Genomic DNA, 16,108 nt, shown 5'->3' on the forward strand with positions numbered 1-16,108 from the left:
ATAACATGTTTGGTGCATTCAGTAAGGACTGAAAGTATTGAGCACTTGATGTTCCAAACCAATAAAGCTAATGGAAATCTGATGAAGTGGTAACACTTTGCAATCTTATGCTGGTCAGGTGGTGATTATTAACTCATTATAGCATGTTCAGACTGGTCAACAGGTTGTGTGATGACGTGCACCAGTTTTGTTATAGCGCCATAAATTCATGATTGCACTGTGGCCTTTCCGAGGGACAGAAGTGTAGCTTCCTGGTATTTTATGCCTACTTTTCATAAAGAAAGGCTGGTCGTTGATCTCACGCTATATTGTGTTAGCAGTTAACAAATGGGACCAAGTTATGTGATTCACCTAATATCTTCACTTAAATGTTTAGTTGGAGAAGATTGGAACAGAACAAATCGAGTAAGTGGCTCAGTCTCAAGACTATCTCCAGTTGTAGCTCTGCTGTGATAAATCTTAACAATCCACTCTTTTACTGGCTGTTTTAAACAAATATCCATAAGTTCACGTTACTGAGTTAATAAAACACACAAAGCAACTTATGCTAATATCTAGTTCACACAGAGAAAATATACTTGCATCAGGATTTCTCGAGGCTGTTTATTTGTTTTAAATTGTAATACTTGTACCTCAATTCATTTAAGGGGTAATAAAACTGTGTGCCCAACACAGAGCTCACAACTCCCTGCTACCACCCCCCCCCCCACCACCCCCCCCCGCCTTACCACCTCTCTCCAGGGTGCCAAGAATTCAGGTGTGTGCCCACACTGACTTTCTGTTCCTTTATATTAAAATTACCGGGCGCTTGTGCCAAAATTTCTGATAAGCTTTATGGTGGGTGAGGCAACTGGGAGAGCATTATTGAAAATGATTCCTTTAATCATTCACATTCTAACTAAAACTGAACACTTCCTTCTGGAAATGACTGTGAGTGACATTAGCAGACAGAAGTTTAATATACTTATATCTTTCTGCTACTTTAATGGAGCCATTATCCATTTACTCTAAATGGGTTAACTCCATGCCAGGAGTTTGAGTGCCTAATCTGCAGCCAGCCCTTTACCAATATTGCTTTGAGCTGGCCACCAGGAGCTGCATAAAATGAAGAGAAATAACTTTGCCCTCCCTTCCTTGCCTCTGCTTAGCAGCTCTCCACAGTGATCCAGCTGGAATGGGAAAAAAGCCAGCACTCTCCAACAAGCTGCATGGCCATGCCATTTGGTAGGTCAATCCCAGAGTTCTGACGCCAGCTGCAGAATATATGAAGCAAGAGTCCGGGAGCACAAATAAGTGAGAGGAAAGATTCAGGAAAAAGTATGGCCAGGTAAGAATAACTACCTATTTTTATAGGGGTTTGAACAAATCACGTAAAAGACAATCCATCTTACCTGTCCATCAGTTCCAATGGTGCCTCCACAGTCAGTCAGAAGTTCAGACATGTCGTAGTAGCTTGTGAACTCCCAGAGACATGCTTCAAGGTTGAGGTTACGGTAGAATCGAAGAGTACTGGCAGAACGCAGAGCGGTGCTGTATTGATATGGAGATGTTTCTCCAATCACCTCGGGGTTCTTTGTTGCATCATTAATGAAGCCATAACGAGTGGAGACTTCATTATGATCCAAAAGGTTGGAACATTTGTGGTTACCAACCCGGGTGCCATCCGGGCTTAGGGTCAACTCGAAGTTGGACAGTGGCCTAGATGAGATGACAGGGAGCATGCCTGAAAATTAAAAGGAAGTCAGTTGGCATGTGCTACAGAAGAGATTATTCTAACTGTAAGACTATCACATTACACATGGATTTGCAGCAACAGACATTCAAAGATCTTGGCAAAGTCTACCCCTCGAAGTGAAAGGAGCCAATTTCAGAGGGAAAGCTCGGCTGCCAAACAGTCGGATGTTTTGATTTGACTAATTGAGACTACAGTATTACATGCCTGATGGATTACACTAAAACCCCTGAGCTTTATAACCTACTAATAAACTGCTTTTGTAATCTCTGTGGCTACATTTCAAAAGAGGCAGAATCCAAACTTTTTGGGGGAGAAATTCAGTTGGTAGCGCCTCCAATTAGCGCCTAAAGAGGCCGAGAAGTGGGGCGTTAGCCAATTTTCAGCCAGGCACAGTGAACCCAGCGCCTCGCCCCATATTGAGCATACATTTAGCGCCGGCGCTAAATCTTAGCGCCCGCTCATGGGCGCAGGCAGATCATGACATAATTTGAGTGTGCAACGCCTTTTGGGCACCCCGGACCGGAAATTCAGTGGCGCCCCCCTCCGTAGCGCCTGGCGCTAATAAGGACAGCTTACCTGGAGCCTTCCCCAGTCGCTCTCGGGCTGGAGGGGCGTTATTTAAAGGGCACTGGTGTGGTTTAAAAGCGGCAGCCTTTTTGGCTCACAACTTCTTCAAGAGTTACAGAGAGTTGCTGGGCTGCACACTGCGAGCCATTTCACCACTGAGCCAGCGCTGGCAGAGGAACTTCAGCCTTCTGACCATCACCTTGCTGTTGGTGAGCATTTCCAACGGCAAAACTTTCTTTGCGCACTTATTATGGGGGCTGCAATGGAGGGGAATGTCCTGCTGCTGAATCACCTGGAAAGGGCACAGAGATGCAGGGAGAGAGGGGCAGGAATGGCCAGTCGGAGGTGGACCAACAGACGTCGCCACACCAGACCTTACGCTGCCAGGGTTTTCCGACAGCAGTTTTCCTACATGAACATGTCGGAGGAGCAGTGTATCAGAAGGCTGCACTTTAGAAAGGAGGTGGTGACTGAGCTGTGCCACCTGCTTCAGCCAGTTCTGCAGCCTCAGATAAGGTGCAGGACATCTCTGTCGGTGGCTGTGAGGATGACTGTTGCCCTAAACTTCTACGCAAGCGGCCCCTTTCAGGCCGCAACTGGGGACATAGCCAACATCTCGTAGTTCGCGGTGCATTGCTGCATCCGTCAAGTGACTGATGCCCTGTTTAAAAGGAGGCGGCAGTACATCTCCTTCCCAATGACCCTGGACAAGCAGCGGGAGCGCGTAGAGGGCTTCGCTGCAATAGCGGACTTCCCCATGGTGCAGGGTGCCATTGACTGCACGCACGTGGCTTTGCGGGCGCCTGTAGAGAATCCGGAGGAGTTCCGCAACCGCAAGGGGTTCCATTCCTTGAATGTCCAGCTGGTCTGTGACCACCAACAGCTGATCCTCGCAGTGAATGCGCAGTTCCCAGGCAGCAGCCACGACGCCTTCATCCTGCGCCAGACTTCTGTTGCAGACCTTTTCGAGGCCCCGGCTCACCCAGGAGGCTGACTTCTCGGGGACAAGGGCTATCCTCTGTGCCCGTGGCTGATGACCCGCCCCTTTAAGAGCTGGCCGACGCCAGTGTGTCTCGGGGAAAGTGATTATTGACAGCACCTGCGCTGCGCCCCGCCGCCGCGAAATTGGGTTGCGCCGCCGGGTTAGCGCCTTAAGAGTATCGTGCAGCGCCTGATTTAGCGCCGCAATCACCTTCAGGGGTGCTGCAACCCAATATCGCGCCAGGTGGCGCTAAATTGCGCCTGGCGCTAAACTTTGCGCATCGCCAGGACTAGCGCCCCAAATGGGGCTATACCCAATTTCTCCCCCTTTAAGGCCTAGAAATTCGGGTGGTTTGTGGCACCCGTTAGCGCCATGAAATGGCAAAAAAATGACAGCCGGCGCTCTTCCAGGTTTCAGCGAGAGCATTTTAATGAGGTGGAGCGTGACGTCAATTGGTGAGCAACACCGAGTTGATGCCAGCTCATCCATTCTGCAGTTCTCCACTCGCATTGGCGCCCGCGCTAATTTACACCAGGATTTGCTGCCGCTAACAGGTCTTTCAGTGGCGTTAACGGCCAGGAAGAGTCTGGCAGGATAAAATGCCTGCGCTCTCTTGGCCGGCGGCCGTTATCCTTGGCCGCCAATGTTACCACCAGGTTTCCAGCGTTCCCCAATTTCTAGGCCTATGTCCTTCTTTCCCAGGATCTCAAAGATACAGAAAGCCTTAATCCCTCAGTCTTTCGTCCCTCCTTTTAAAAACCAAGCCCAGTGCCACCTAATCACTACTTTCTCATTTACCTCATCTTCCCTTTTACTGTTTCAGCCTTGGTATATCTGTACTAAGGGCCCTGGCCCTTTATCTGTTTCTCAATAAATATGAGAATAAAAATAAATTATAAGTCAATGGACTAGAAATTCGGTGGAGCCCCAAACGGGGCGCCAAGCTCGCCTGGGTGCCGGAATTACCGCTGCGAACGGAGCCGTTGCGCCCGCCGGAAATTCAGTTTGAGCGCCTCAAGAGGGACGCGAGGCGCTGCTCAAGGCGCCCCGCGTCCCTCTTGGGGCGCTGAAACTGAATATTGCAGCGCAACGTGCCGCAGCGCCACACGCTGCGGCAGGGTGCGCTGCGGTACTGCAGGCCTTCCTCCCCTTCTTAAGGGGGAGGGGCCTGCACCAGCGCGATGACTGATTGCGAGTGCCGGCAAAAGAGCCCGGTACCGAGGAGAAGTGCCGGGCTCTCGGGACACAGCCGGCACTGCCTGGGGAGGGGGGGATCAGGAGGCCGGGGACGGAGGTGCTGGCAGGCGGCCACCGAAAATAATGGCCGCCCCGCACCTCCACCTTAATTTGCGCCACTACCGCCACAGGTAGGCCCCGTGAACCGGGCGCGATTTGCGACCGGCATTACAGAGGCGGGCGCGACCAAATATCGTGATCGGGGTGGTAGCGGGGTGCTGCGCACACTGATGACGTCATCGGTGGCGGCGCAGCGCTACAGGCTAACGCCGCCATTAGCGCCCCGCTAAATATCGCGGGAGGCGCAGCCAGTGGCGCTAAAGCCACTGAGTGCCCTCTTTAGGCGCTAACTGGTGGCGCAGCCCACCGAATTTCTAGGCAAATGTCTTTTTTTCAACAGTTGAGCTTGATAGTTGCTGATGCTTTTGTTGTTCCCAAAATATACCGACTGTACTGGAGCTGGCAGGACTGATGTTAAAAGACAGCAACCAGGAGTGGAGCTGGTGGAAGCATGGAAGTTTAAACACCAATAATATAAGCAGGACATTGGACAAACACGACTGCAAAGGCACACATACCGTCCATGTGAGGCATTGTCACAGTCAGCTTGATGAGGTTTGGATGGTCAGGGTCATCTGAGCCAGTGTAGCGCAACTTTGCAGAGAAAGGCTCTGCGCCAACTGCTCCCGGCACACGTGTCTGGCAAAGACCTGAAAACACAACCACCACATAGGATTTTCAGGCTGTGATCACATAAACCAACACAGAAATCCCTTTCCTCATAAATAGCATCACTGGGGCACCATGTCTTGAGGTACTGTTTAAAGTATGATACAAGGTGACCAATATAACCACTGTTGGGATTTATTAATAATAAGAGGTATGCAGTGTGGCAACAGTGTTAGTCTTGGGGTCACGTAATAATTATTGATAATTTTATTACCCAAATGGAATTTCAGGACATCAGGATTCGAAAATAATTTTAAAGAGTAGAATTCTTTTTTTTTTAATCAAAAAGTTCTTCAGAATACTGATGTCACGGTGACCAATGAAACTTTACAGCAGGAGCAGAGTGTTGTGTGTCGACTCGATCATGTTGTAAGTACAAAAGCTTAACACATTTATCGGAAACTCTTCTCCCTGCTACTTATTTGGTGCAACGTCAGTTATGCAGGTACACTTGTAAAAAGCACCGAGGAATTAAGTGCCTGTTAGTAAGTGCTGCATTATTTGTCAGTTTAAAAGAAAGACATGGAGGATGAACTCAAAAGCTGTGTGAAAATGTTTCTTCAGAATTATTTTTCACCTGATGTAAAGTTCAATTTTGCGTTTTGAAACATACAAGTTCTTTCTGTTCATTGAACAGTGACTTTTACAATTGAATGGAGTTATAAAGAGGTGTGCCTGGAATTTCTGTGGGGATTCGCCAATGGGGGATCAGTGGAACCCCTGAAGAAATGGAGTAAACAGCTAAAAATGGCATCGTTTTTCAAGGGATTCGCCAATCTACTGCAGAAGTTGTGGGAGAACGTGGTGGAAATTCAAGGCCATGGTATTTTGGAGACGCCCTGTTAGCCAGAATGCTAGAATGATGAACTATCGACTACACAACCTAACCTAATTATCAGTTTTGACCAGCTTTCACACTCTTTCCCAATGGAGTGACTTCTACTGTCATGGGACTGGGACTGGCAGGAAAGACTGGCCAAGTGAAGAGGCTTCTTCCTGCAGATGTGCCTCCTGCTGAGAGCTGACCAACAATGCAACACCAATGACATCTGGGTGCTGGTCCGTTTAGCCCTCCCTACTTAGCATAATAATGATTCAAGGCAGTAATCTGCAAGGAAAAAGCTCTCCCAGTGGCCCAGTTGGTGAAGTAACAGCCACAGACCAGGAGGTCCCAGGTTCGACCCATGCTCTGTACTGAGTTAGCTGATCTCAGCAGGATTGCAATTGGCTTCAGCGACCCCTAAAAAAAACGACTGGCATTTATTTTATTTTTTACAGTAAACTCTTGTTTAAGCGGCACTTAATCATCCAGAATACTTTAATAACCGGCAAAATAGATAGCCGGTAATCTTGCTGAATCCATCCAGCACTCGTTTTGCCAAGTCCGAGTCCCCCGCAGTGGCCGAGTTAGTGGTTTTTATTTTTGTTTGTGTTAAAAATTGCCTTGGTAGGTTTACCTCTCTGTTATCCAGATTTTTTCATCAACCGGCACCATCCTGGTCCCGTAGGTGCCGGATAAGAAAGAGTTTACTGTATAACACTCCTGTGAAGCGCCTTGGGACGTTTTAGTATGTTAAAGGCGCTAAATAAATATAAGTTGTTGTTATATAAGCACCTTTCATGATCTCAGGCTGGCCCAAAGCAGGGTACAGCCAATGAAGTACTTTTTGAAGTGTAGTCACTGTTGTAATGTAGGAAGGACTCGTAAAAATCAACATTTCATTGTGCAGTACACACGTCTGCTGCATATATGACAAATAAAATTGAATTGAATTGAATTGGAAACGCAGCAGCCAATTTCCGCACAGCAAGCTCCCACAAACAGCGATGTGATAGTGACCAGATAATCTGTTTTTAGTTGTTGATGGAGGGATAAATATTGGCCAGGTCACTGGGGAGAACTCCCCTGGTGGAAAGAGTGCACGTGTGAGCAATGGATGAGGGTAGGATCAAATTTAGCTGTGATGCCCCACCTCCTCAACAGGCAAATAGTTTGCTGACACTGGCACAGGGAGAATGCCCATTTGGGTGAGGTGCCAGAGGTTGTTGGCCAAGCAATGAATCGACGCTCTCGGGAAAAGGGGAGAGAAGAAAAAAAATGTAGAAAGTTAGCCAAACCTTTTTTTTTTAAAAAGAGAAATGGGGAGAAAGTTGGCAAAAACATTTTAAAATGCAGCATTCAAAATCTTGGATTGTTGCACCTGCCTGCTTACCATCTTCCTTGCTGATTGTACTGATTGGACTGAGAAGCTCCAGACCCGCTTCACCACCAGCAGTGAAAGCCCGGGCAGCACACTGCACCCTGGAGCCTGCCTGGAAGTAGATAGAGTCTAAGGTGATGATCTTGGTGCTGCTGAAGAAGGTGTTGGAATCAACTTCACGCATGGGGCTGGTCACTCCATCCTGGCCACTGGGAGCACTGACAAGCCAGCGGTATTGGGTCAAAGTATCATTGATATTCTCAGCCGAACAGATCGAGCCGGTCTTATCATAGTCTGAATACTTTGGATTGCAGGCCTGCAGAAGAAAAGACAAAGTGTAAGCACTATGACTAAACAGTGTCAAATTAACAACACAGGATGTGAGAGGATGGCATGGAGCTGAGTCACTCTGGCACTGTGCTTGTGACGCCTCCTAGTGGCCAGTTACAGTGTAGCATTGCCTGGGTGTGGACCGTCTGTCCACTCTCGTGCCCAGGGAGCTGTGTGGAACAGGCCGAGAAAGAAAATATCAAGTCGACTGTGAGGTGATAAAAGCTGACCCCCCAGTGGGTGTTTAACTGCTAAAGCAGCACAAGCGCACAGAAAAGCTGCATTTTCTAATTTAATTATTTCCAATAATAACGATTGCCTACGACTTTAAAAGCAACGGTTGTTGAGCAGCTCTTACCGTGACGCAGACTACTGGGTAGCCGGTAGGTGGGTTGGGAGTTTCTTTCGCTTTTGCGGTGTCATCGTACATCAGGAGTGAGACGACCTGAGGGACTGCTGGGAAGGTGACATCGGCCACACTGTCCATTTCTTCGATGTACACAATAGCTTTGCTCATCTAAATGAAGGGGAAACAAATAAAACACAGGCACAGTCTCCCATATGTAATAAAAGGTCAGTCTCGGATTTAAATGTTCTCTCAGTAGAAGAAATGCAATGGAATCCTTTACTTTCACAATACACCACATCATTTTGGTCACAATAAAGAACAAAAAAGATCAACAATCACAAGGTGGCCACAGGAAACTTTGCATTGCCATTTTTAAGACATTTGGAAACAGAATATAACAGATGATGAAAGCATCAAATGAAATAAAAAGATACCACCGTCAAAAAGTATTTTAACACGGGTCTACCAAACTGAATAACTTTTATAGTTTAAGGCTGATGAGCATTAAAATGAATGACTGCTATTTTGATGGGGGCATTAACCCAAATAAAATAAATACATATGACTGCCCGTCGGATAATCAAGAGTCATAGAATGATTCGGGCCATCATTCCTGTGCCGGCTCTTTGGTAGAGCTATCCAATTAGTCCCATTCCCCTGCTTTTTTCCCTAATAGCCCTGTAAATATTTTCCCTTCAAGTATTTATCCAATTCCCTTTTGAAAGTTACTACTGAATCTGCTTCCACCACCCTTTCAGGCAGTGCATGCCAGATCATAACTCACTGCATACATTTTTTTTTACTCATGTCACTGTTGTCAGTGTCAGCTGTGGCTCAGTGGGTAGCACACTTGCCTCTGAGTCAGAAGGTTGTGAGTTCAAGTCCCACCCCAGGGACTTGAGCACAACAAAGCTAGGTTGACACTCCAGTGCAGTGCTGAGGGAGCGCTGCACTGTCGGAGGTGTTGTCTTTTGGATGAGATGTTAAACCGAGGCCCCCGTCTGCTCTCTCAGATGGGTGTAAAAGATCCCATGGCACTATTTCGAAGAAGAGCAGGGGAGTTATCCCCAGTGTCCTGGCCAATATTCATCACAACAACAGATTATCTGGTCATTATCACATTGCTGTTTGTGGGAGCTTGCTGTGCACAAATTGGCTACCGCATTTCCTACATTACAACAGTGACTACGCTTCAAAGGTACTTCATTGGCTGTAAAGCACTTTGAGACGTTTGGTGGTCTTGAAAGGTGCTGTATAAATCCAAGTATTTCTTTCTATTGGTTCTTCTACAAATCACCTTAAATGTGTGTCCTCTGGTTACTGACCCTTCTGCTACTGGAAACAGTTTCTCCTTATGTACTCTATCAAAACCCTTCATGATTTTGAACACCTCTATCAAATCTCCTCTTAATCTTCTCTGCTCTAAAGAGAACAACCCCAGCTTCTTTTGTCTCTCCACATAACTGAAGTCTCTCATCCCTGGTACCATTCGAGTAAATCTCTTCTGCACCCTCTCTAAGGCCTTGACATTGTCCTTAAATTGATTGATTTTAAGCCAAAGCAACAGTCTGTATTACTTGCTTTGCAATCAAAATCTACTTGCACCGGGATAATGCTTTTCCAGTACTATTTTGTGTACCAGACAGCAATATGTGTTCAACTCTGAAATTGTAGGAAAGAAGTCAGCAGAGACACAGACTCACATCAACATTTTTCAAGTGCACAGCACAGAAGCCCAGCTATCAGCAGCAGTGGGCCGAGGATTAAATGAATATTTTGCATCTGTGTTCACTATGGAGAAGGATGGTGTAGGCATAGCAATCAGGCAGGGGGATTGTGATATACTTGAACAAATTAGTATTGAGAGGGAGGAGGTGCCAGCGGTTTTAGCGGGCTTAAGTGGATAAATCCCCAGGCCCTGACGAGATGTATCCCAGGCTGCTGTGTGAGGCAAGGGAGGAGATTGCAGGGGCTCTGACACAAATTTTCAGAAACTCTCTGGCCACAGGGGATGTACCAGAGGACTGGAGAACAGCTAATGTAGTACCATTATTCAAGAAGGGTAGTAGGGATAAACCAGGGAATTACAGGCCAGTGAGCCTAACATCAGTGGTAGGGAAATTATTGGAAAAAATTCTGAGGGACAGAATTAGTCTCTACTTGGAGAGGCAAGGATTAATCAAGGATAGTCAGCATGGCTTTGTCAGGGGGAGATCATGTCTAACGAATTTGATTGAATTTTTCAAGGGGGTGGCTAGGTGTGTGGATGAGGGTAGTGCAGTTGATGTAGTCTACATGGACTTCAGTAAGGCTTTCGATAAAGTCCCGCACAGGAGACTGGTCAAGAAGGTAAGAGCCCATGGGATCCAGGGCAATTTGGCACATTGGATCCAAAATTGGCTTAGTGGCAGGAGGCAGAGGGTGATACTCGAAGGTTGTTTTTGTGACTGGAAGCCTGTGTCCAGTGGTGTACCGCAGGGATCAGTGCTGGGTCCTTTGCTGTTTGTAGTGTACATTAATGCTTTAGATATGAATGTGGGAGGTATGATCATTAAGTTTGCAGATGACACGAAAATTGGTGGAGTGGTAAATAGCGAGGAGGGAGCCTCAGGCTACAGGACGATATAGACGGGTTGGTCAGATGGGCAGAACAGTGGCAAATTGAATTTAACCCTGAAAAGTGTGAGGTGATGCATTTTGGGAGGACGAACAAGACAAGGGAATACACAATGAATGGTAGGACCCTAGGAAGGAGAGAGGATCAGAGGGACCTTGGTGTGCATGTACATAGATCCCTGAAGGCAGCAGGACAGGTAGATAAGGTGGTTAAAAAGGCATATGGGATACTTGCCTTCATTAGCGGAGGCATAGAATATAAGAGCAGGGAGGTTATGGTGGAGCTGTACAAAACGCTAGTTAGGCCACAGCTGGAATACTGTGCGCAGTTCTGGTCGCCACACTATAGGAGGGATGTGATTGCATTGGAGAGGGTGCAGAGGAGATTCACCAGGATGTTACCTGGGCTGGACGCTTCAGCTATGAAGAGAGACTGGACAGGCTGGGGTTGTTTTCCTTAGAACAAAGAAGGCTGAGGGGGGACCTGATTGAGGTGTACAAAATTATGAGGGACATAGATAGGGTAGATAGAAAGGAACTTTTCCCCTTAGTATAGGGGTCATTAACCAGGGGGCATAGTTTCAAGGTAAGGGGCAGGAGGTTTAGAGGAGATTTGAGGAAAAACTTTTTCACCCAGACGGTGGTTGGAATCTGGAATCACTGCCTGAAAGGGTGGTAGAGGCAGGAACCCTCACAACATTCAAGAAGCATTTAGATGAGCACTTGAAATGCCATAGCATACAAGGCTACGGACCAAGTGCTGGAAAATGCAATTAGAATAGACAGGGCTTGATGGCCGGCGCTGACACGATGGGCCGAATGGCCTCTTTCTGTGCTGTATAACTCTATGGCCTAGAAATTCGGTGGGCTGCACCACCAGTTAGCGCCTAAAGAGGGCACTCAGTGGCTTTAGTGTCACTGGCCGCGCCTCCCGCGATATTTAGCTGGGGCGCTAATGGCGGCGTTAACCTGTTGCGCTGCGCCGCCTCCGATGACGTCATCGGTGTGCGCAGCGCCCCGCTACTGCCCTGATCTCTATATTTGGCAGCGACTGCCTCTGTAGCGCCGTTCGCAAATGGCGCCCGGTTCACGGGGCCTTCCTGTGGCGGCAGTGGCACAAATTAAGGTGGAGGTGCGGGGCGGCCGTTTTTTTCGGCGGCCGCCTGCCAGCACCTCCGTCCCCAGCCTCCTGATCGCCCCCCGCGGCATTGCCGGCTGTTTTCTGAGAGCCCGGCACTTCTCCTCGGTGCTGGGCTCTTTTGCTGGCACTCGCGATCTCCGATCGCACTGGTGCAGACCCCTCCCCATTAAGGATGGGAGGAAGGCCTGCAGTACCGCAGCACGCCGTGCCGCAGCGTGTGGCGCTGCGGCACGTTGCGCTGCGATATTCAGTTTCAGCGCCCTAAGAGGGACGCGGAGCGCCTTGAGCCTCGCCCCGTGTCCCTCTTGGGGCGCTCAAGCTGAATTTCCGGCGGTCGCTACTGCTCCAAACGCTGCGCTAAATCCGGCGCCCAGGCGAGCTTGGCGCCCCGTTTGCGGCTCCACCCAATTTCTCCCCCTATGACTCTATGATTACCTGTGTTTCAGCCACCATGTTCTCATCGGGCTTCAAGTGAACAGTAAAAGCTTCTCTCATCTCCCGCTCTCCATCATACACAACTTCTATCTCTATGAAATGTTCAGTCTCCCCTTCTTTAAACTCAATGTCTGAAATAAAAGCCACAGAAAAATCAGTTCCTCCTTATTGGATTGGTGATACCAGCTGGTCTTCAGGTCTGGTGCTCGTCTATATTAGTCTATACAGGGAACTGTGTGTTATCCGGAGGCTAACTGTCCGGAATGCTCAAGCCACCGGCAAAAATCAGGTGCCGTTTTCATTAGGTTTTTTTTTCTCGTTGCTTTTTTCCTCAACAGTCAAGCTCTGCGAGGTCTGCTGAAGCTGTTGCTAAGCTACAGAGACGCTACAGAGACGCTTGGACTGTTTAGAAGCTGTTGCTAAGCAACAGGGTTTGTTGACAGATACGGAGCTCAGAAGCTTCCGTATCTTTCAACATTAGCGCTGGAGTGTCCGGCAGTTTTGAGGGAACGGCAACAGCTCGGTCCCGTCGGTGCCGGATAGCACAAAGTTTCCTATATAAAGATGGAGTGCTCTGAAATGGTCTGGTCGGCCCTTGGTGGCGCTATTTACTTAAGCCCTTTAAGGAAGTGGCACACTGTTGAAATACTTCTGATGCTGTTGTTTTACTTCAGAACATCAATAGTTATCACCTCACTTGCAACCATGGAATTCAATAAGTGCTTGTAAAATTGGAGCAAGTTTGGATTTTGCATACAAGGTTTGGTAATATATGCAGAAATATCTAAAAAAGCAAAATACTGTGGATGCTGGAATTTTTTTTTACAGAAATATCTAATTGGGTGTCACATCCTCCAATTGAGAATATTTTCATGCAAAGCTTGAATTTTAAAAATAAAATTTACACTAGGTTGTAACTGGAATGTTACCGCAGAACGCAAGGAGAGAAGGCAGTTCTTCTGTTCATTCTCTGACCTTCAGATAATGGATTGTAGTCTTCACCAGAAGTGGCTGAACCATCCTTGGTGTGAACTCGTACAATGGAGACCTTCGATGCATCGCCCAGACGTAGCACAGGGATTGTCACAATCGCTAGTTCCCCAGGTTCTTGAGGCTCTTGAATGCTGTACTTTGTTTCAGAAAACTTTATAATTGGTTCTATTAAAAACAAAGTTATGTGTCAGTCACCAATTTCCTTTCAAAAATAGCAAAGAAGGACAATGATTACATGAGTCAGAAACTTACTGTCTCCTTCATCCTTGATCCTGATTAGAGTTTCATTCTGCTCTCCCACAGAAGCCCCAAATGGCGATTCACTTTGGGCTGTTCCAAGTACCAGACGGAACTCCTCTTCTTCTTCATAAATGGTATCATCCACAAGAGTGACAGTGCAGGACTTCTCAATCTCCCCTGGGTAGCAAACACACAGTGTCCACTGAAATCTCATTGACAAACCTGGCCACCACTTTGCAAACCACAGGCCAAACCTGCAGCACAGGTATCATTCAAACTAATATTCAGGTAAAGAGGTTTGTCAAAGGAGAACAGCATTTCAGATATTTGTGTCTGAATGTCTCAACTTAAGTGAAACAGAAACCTGAATCAGTATAATGGGTTAATTAAATGGCCTGACAAGAAGTTAAACACAAACTATAAAATACAATTCACCATAAACAATTTGAATGTTACGTTGATCAAAGCACAGCCTGATAACTAATAGTAAATTCAAAATTGTTAATACCTACTTGTACGCATCATTGTGCATCAGGAGTATAAGGCATTGCTGACACCTGTCACTGGCACAAATACAGATCCACAAATGGAATCAAAAAAACACAATGGACTGAAACAGGATATGTTGGAAGTAGCAGATAGCAGGGAGTGTGTTATGTATTGTGTGTTCTCCTCCCACCTGTGGTGGCGCTGTCACAGAAGATAAATGGTTGAGTGTTCTCTCGGTTAAGTTTAGCTCTCTTTGTTCGGAACTTTCCAGAACTTCCTTTCCTTCCAATAAAGCACTTCATGTTTGAATCTCTGAGTTCTGAGTCCTAAATTGTGTCTAGGTAGAAAGGTACCGACACAACAAGTGGCAACGAGGAGCGGATGAATCTGCGTACGTTACGGGTGCAGTGAGTAAACAGAAAATTTAATTTGAAACGTGAGATGGCTACTATATTAGGAAACATCGGTGATTTTGATGAAAATGTGGAGCAATGGAGCGCTTATACAGAACGTTTTGACTATTTTGTATTGGCGAATGCGGTGGCAAATGAAAAGGTCGTGCCTACCTTTTTGAGTGTAATCGGGCTGAAGACATTCAATTTACTTCGCAGCCTCGTGCAGCCAGATAAGCCAGGAACTAAAACATATAAGCAACTAGTGGAAGTTCTTGGAGAACATTTTTCACCAAAACCTCTGGTTATTGCTGAGAGATTTAGATTTCATAAACGGAATCAAGAGGAGGGGGAATCAGTGACGATGTTTATTGCTGCTTTAAAAAGGTTGTCGGAACACTGCCAGTTCAAGGAGGTGCTGAATGACACCATTAGAGACAGACTTGTGTGTGGTCTGCAAAATGCAGCCACACAGAAGCGCCTTCTTACTAAGGACAACCTTACTCTTGAAAAGGCCATCGAAGTTAGTGTCTCCATGGAGATGGCGGAAAAGGAGGCTCACCAGTTGAGTTCAACAGGGAGAGTTCACAAGGTGTCGTCTGAGCCTAAAGGTGCGCGGAACGGCACATGTTACTGTTGTGGGAAAACGGGCCATCACGCTAATGACTGCTGGTGTACGGAGCTGGAATGCCGAAATTGTGGCAAAAAGGGTCACATTGAACGCGCCTGTAGAGGTAAAAAAAGAACAGACAGAGCTGGGAAGCATGGAAGTAAAATGTCTGTATTTGGACAAGAGAGGAAAAAGAGTGTTCATTCAGTGCAGTATGAGGGAACAAGCAAAACAGAGGGGAGCGACACCTGAGGAGGAAGAGGTGCACATACCGACGGTTGCAGGTGATTCAAATGGCTACTGGATGTCACCACTGGTGGAGGGACAATCAGTGCGGATGGAGGTGGACACAGGCGCGGCTGTGTCCCTGGTTTCAGACACTGTCTACAACAAAATGCTAAAGCATCTTACCCTTCAGCCAACAAACATTGTGCTAAAGACGTATACCGGCGAACCTGTGGCCATGAGAGGCGTCATTGAGGTGACAGTTAAATTGAACGGACAGACTGCAAAACTGCCACTATATGTGGTAAAGGGAAATTACCCATCGCTACTGGGACGTGCGTGGCTAGAGAAAATCACGCTGGACTGGCCTGCAGTCCGCATGATGTCAAAAGGGGAGTCAGGTCTGACTGCAGTGTTAAACAAAGATGCAGAACTCTTCAATGGGAAACTTGGGAGCATGAAAAAGATCAGCGTGAGACTGGACATTAAGCCTGACAGCAAGCCGAAGTTTCACAAAGCCCGACCTGTACCCTATGCAATTAGGCCAAAAGTTGAGGCTAACTTGGAGGCCTTAGTCGAGAATGGAGTCCTGGAGCCTGTGAGCATAAGCAAATGGGCCACACCCATTGTTCCTGTCCTGAAAAAGGATGGATCTGTTCGAATCTGCGGGGATTTTAAAGTGACTATTAACCCGGTGCTGTCTGCGGAACAGTACCCTCTTCCCCTCATTGATGATCTTTTTACGGGCCTGGCCAGAGGGCAAAAGTTCAGCAAAATAGACTTATGCCAGGCTTATCTACAAATGCATGTCGATGACAAATCAAAGGAGCTGCTGACA

At 47.1% G+C, this 16,108-nt stretch overlaps 1 protein-coding gene across 1 annotated transcript in view; it reads right to left on the bottom strand.

Annotated features, from left to right (window-relative positions):
• The window catches only part of frem3 (Fras1 related extracellular matrix 3), a 227,161-nt gene that overhangs the window by 19,397 nt on the left and 191,656 nt on the right, over positions 1 to 16,108 (bottom strand). The window contains exons 10-16 of the mRNA XM_086011008.1: positions 13,567 to 13,731; positions 13,297 to 13,479; positions 12,322 to 12,452; positions 8,139 to 8,297; positions 7,463 to 7,766; positions 5,099 to 5,230; positions 1,392 to 1,723 (exon numbers count right to left, since the gene is read on the bottom strand). Of these exons, the coding sequence (XP_085867134.1) occupies positions 1,392 to 1,723; positions 5,099 to 5,230; positions 7,463 to 7,766; positions 8,139 to 8,297; positions 12,322 to 12,452; positions 13,297 to 13,479; positions 13,567 to 13,731 (1,406 nt within the window). The remainder of the gene's footprint in view (positions 1 to 1,391; positions 1,724 to 5,098; positions 5,231 to 7,462; positions 7,767 to 8,138; positions 8,298 to 12,321; positions 12,453 to 13,296; positions 13,480 to 13,566; positions 13,732 to 16,108) is intronic.

The sequence above is a fragment of the Somniosus microcephalus genome, chromosome 2, assembly GCF_052327205.1.
Source record: "Somniosus microcephalus isolate GS21.2 chromosome 2, FLI_Smic_1.0, whole genome shotgun sequence".
Classification (NCBI taxonomy): Eukaryota; Metazoa; Chordata; class Chondrichthyes; order Squaliformes; family Somniosidae; genus Somniosus; species Somniosus microcephalus.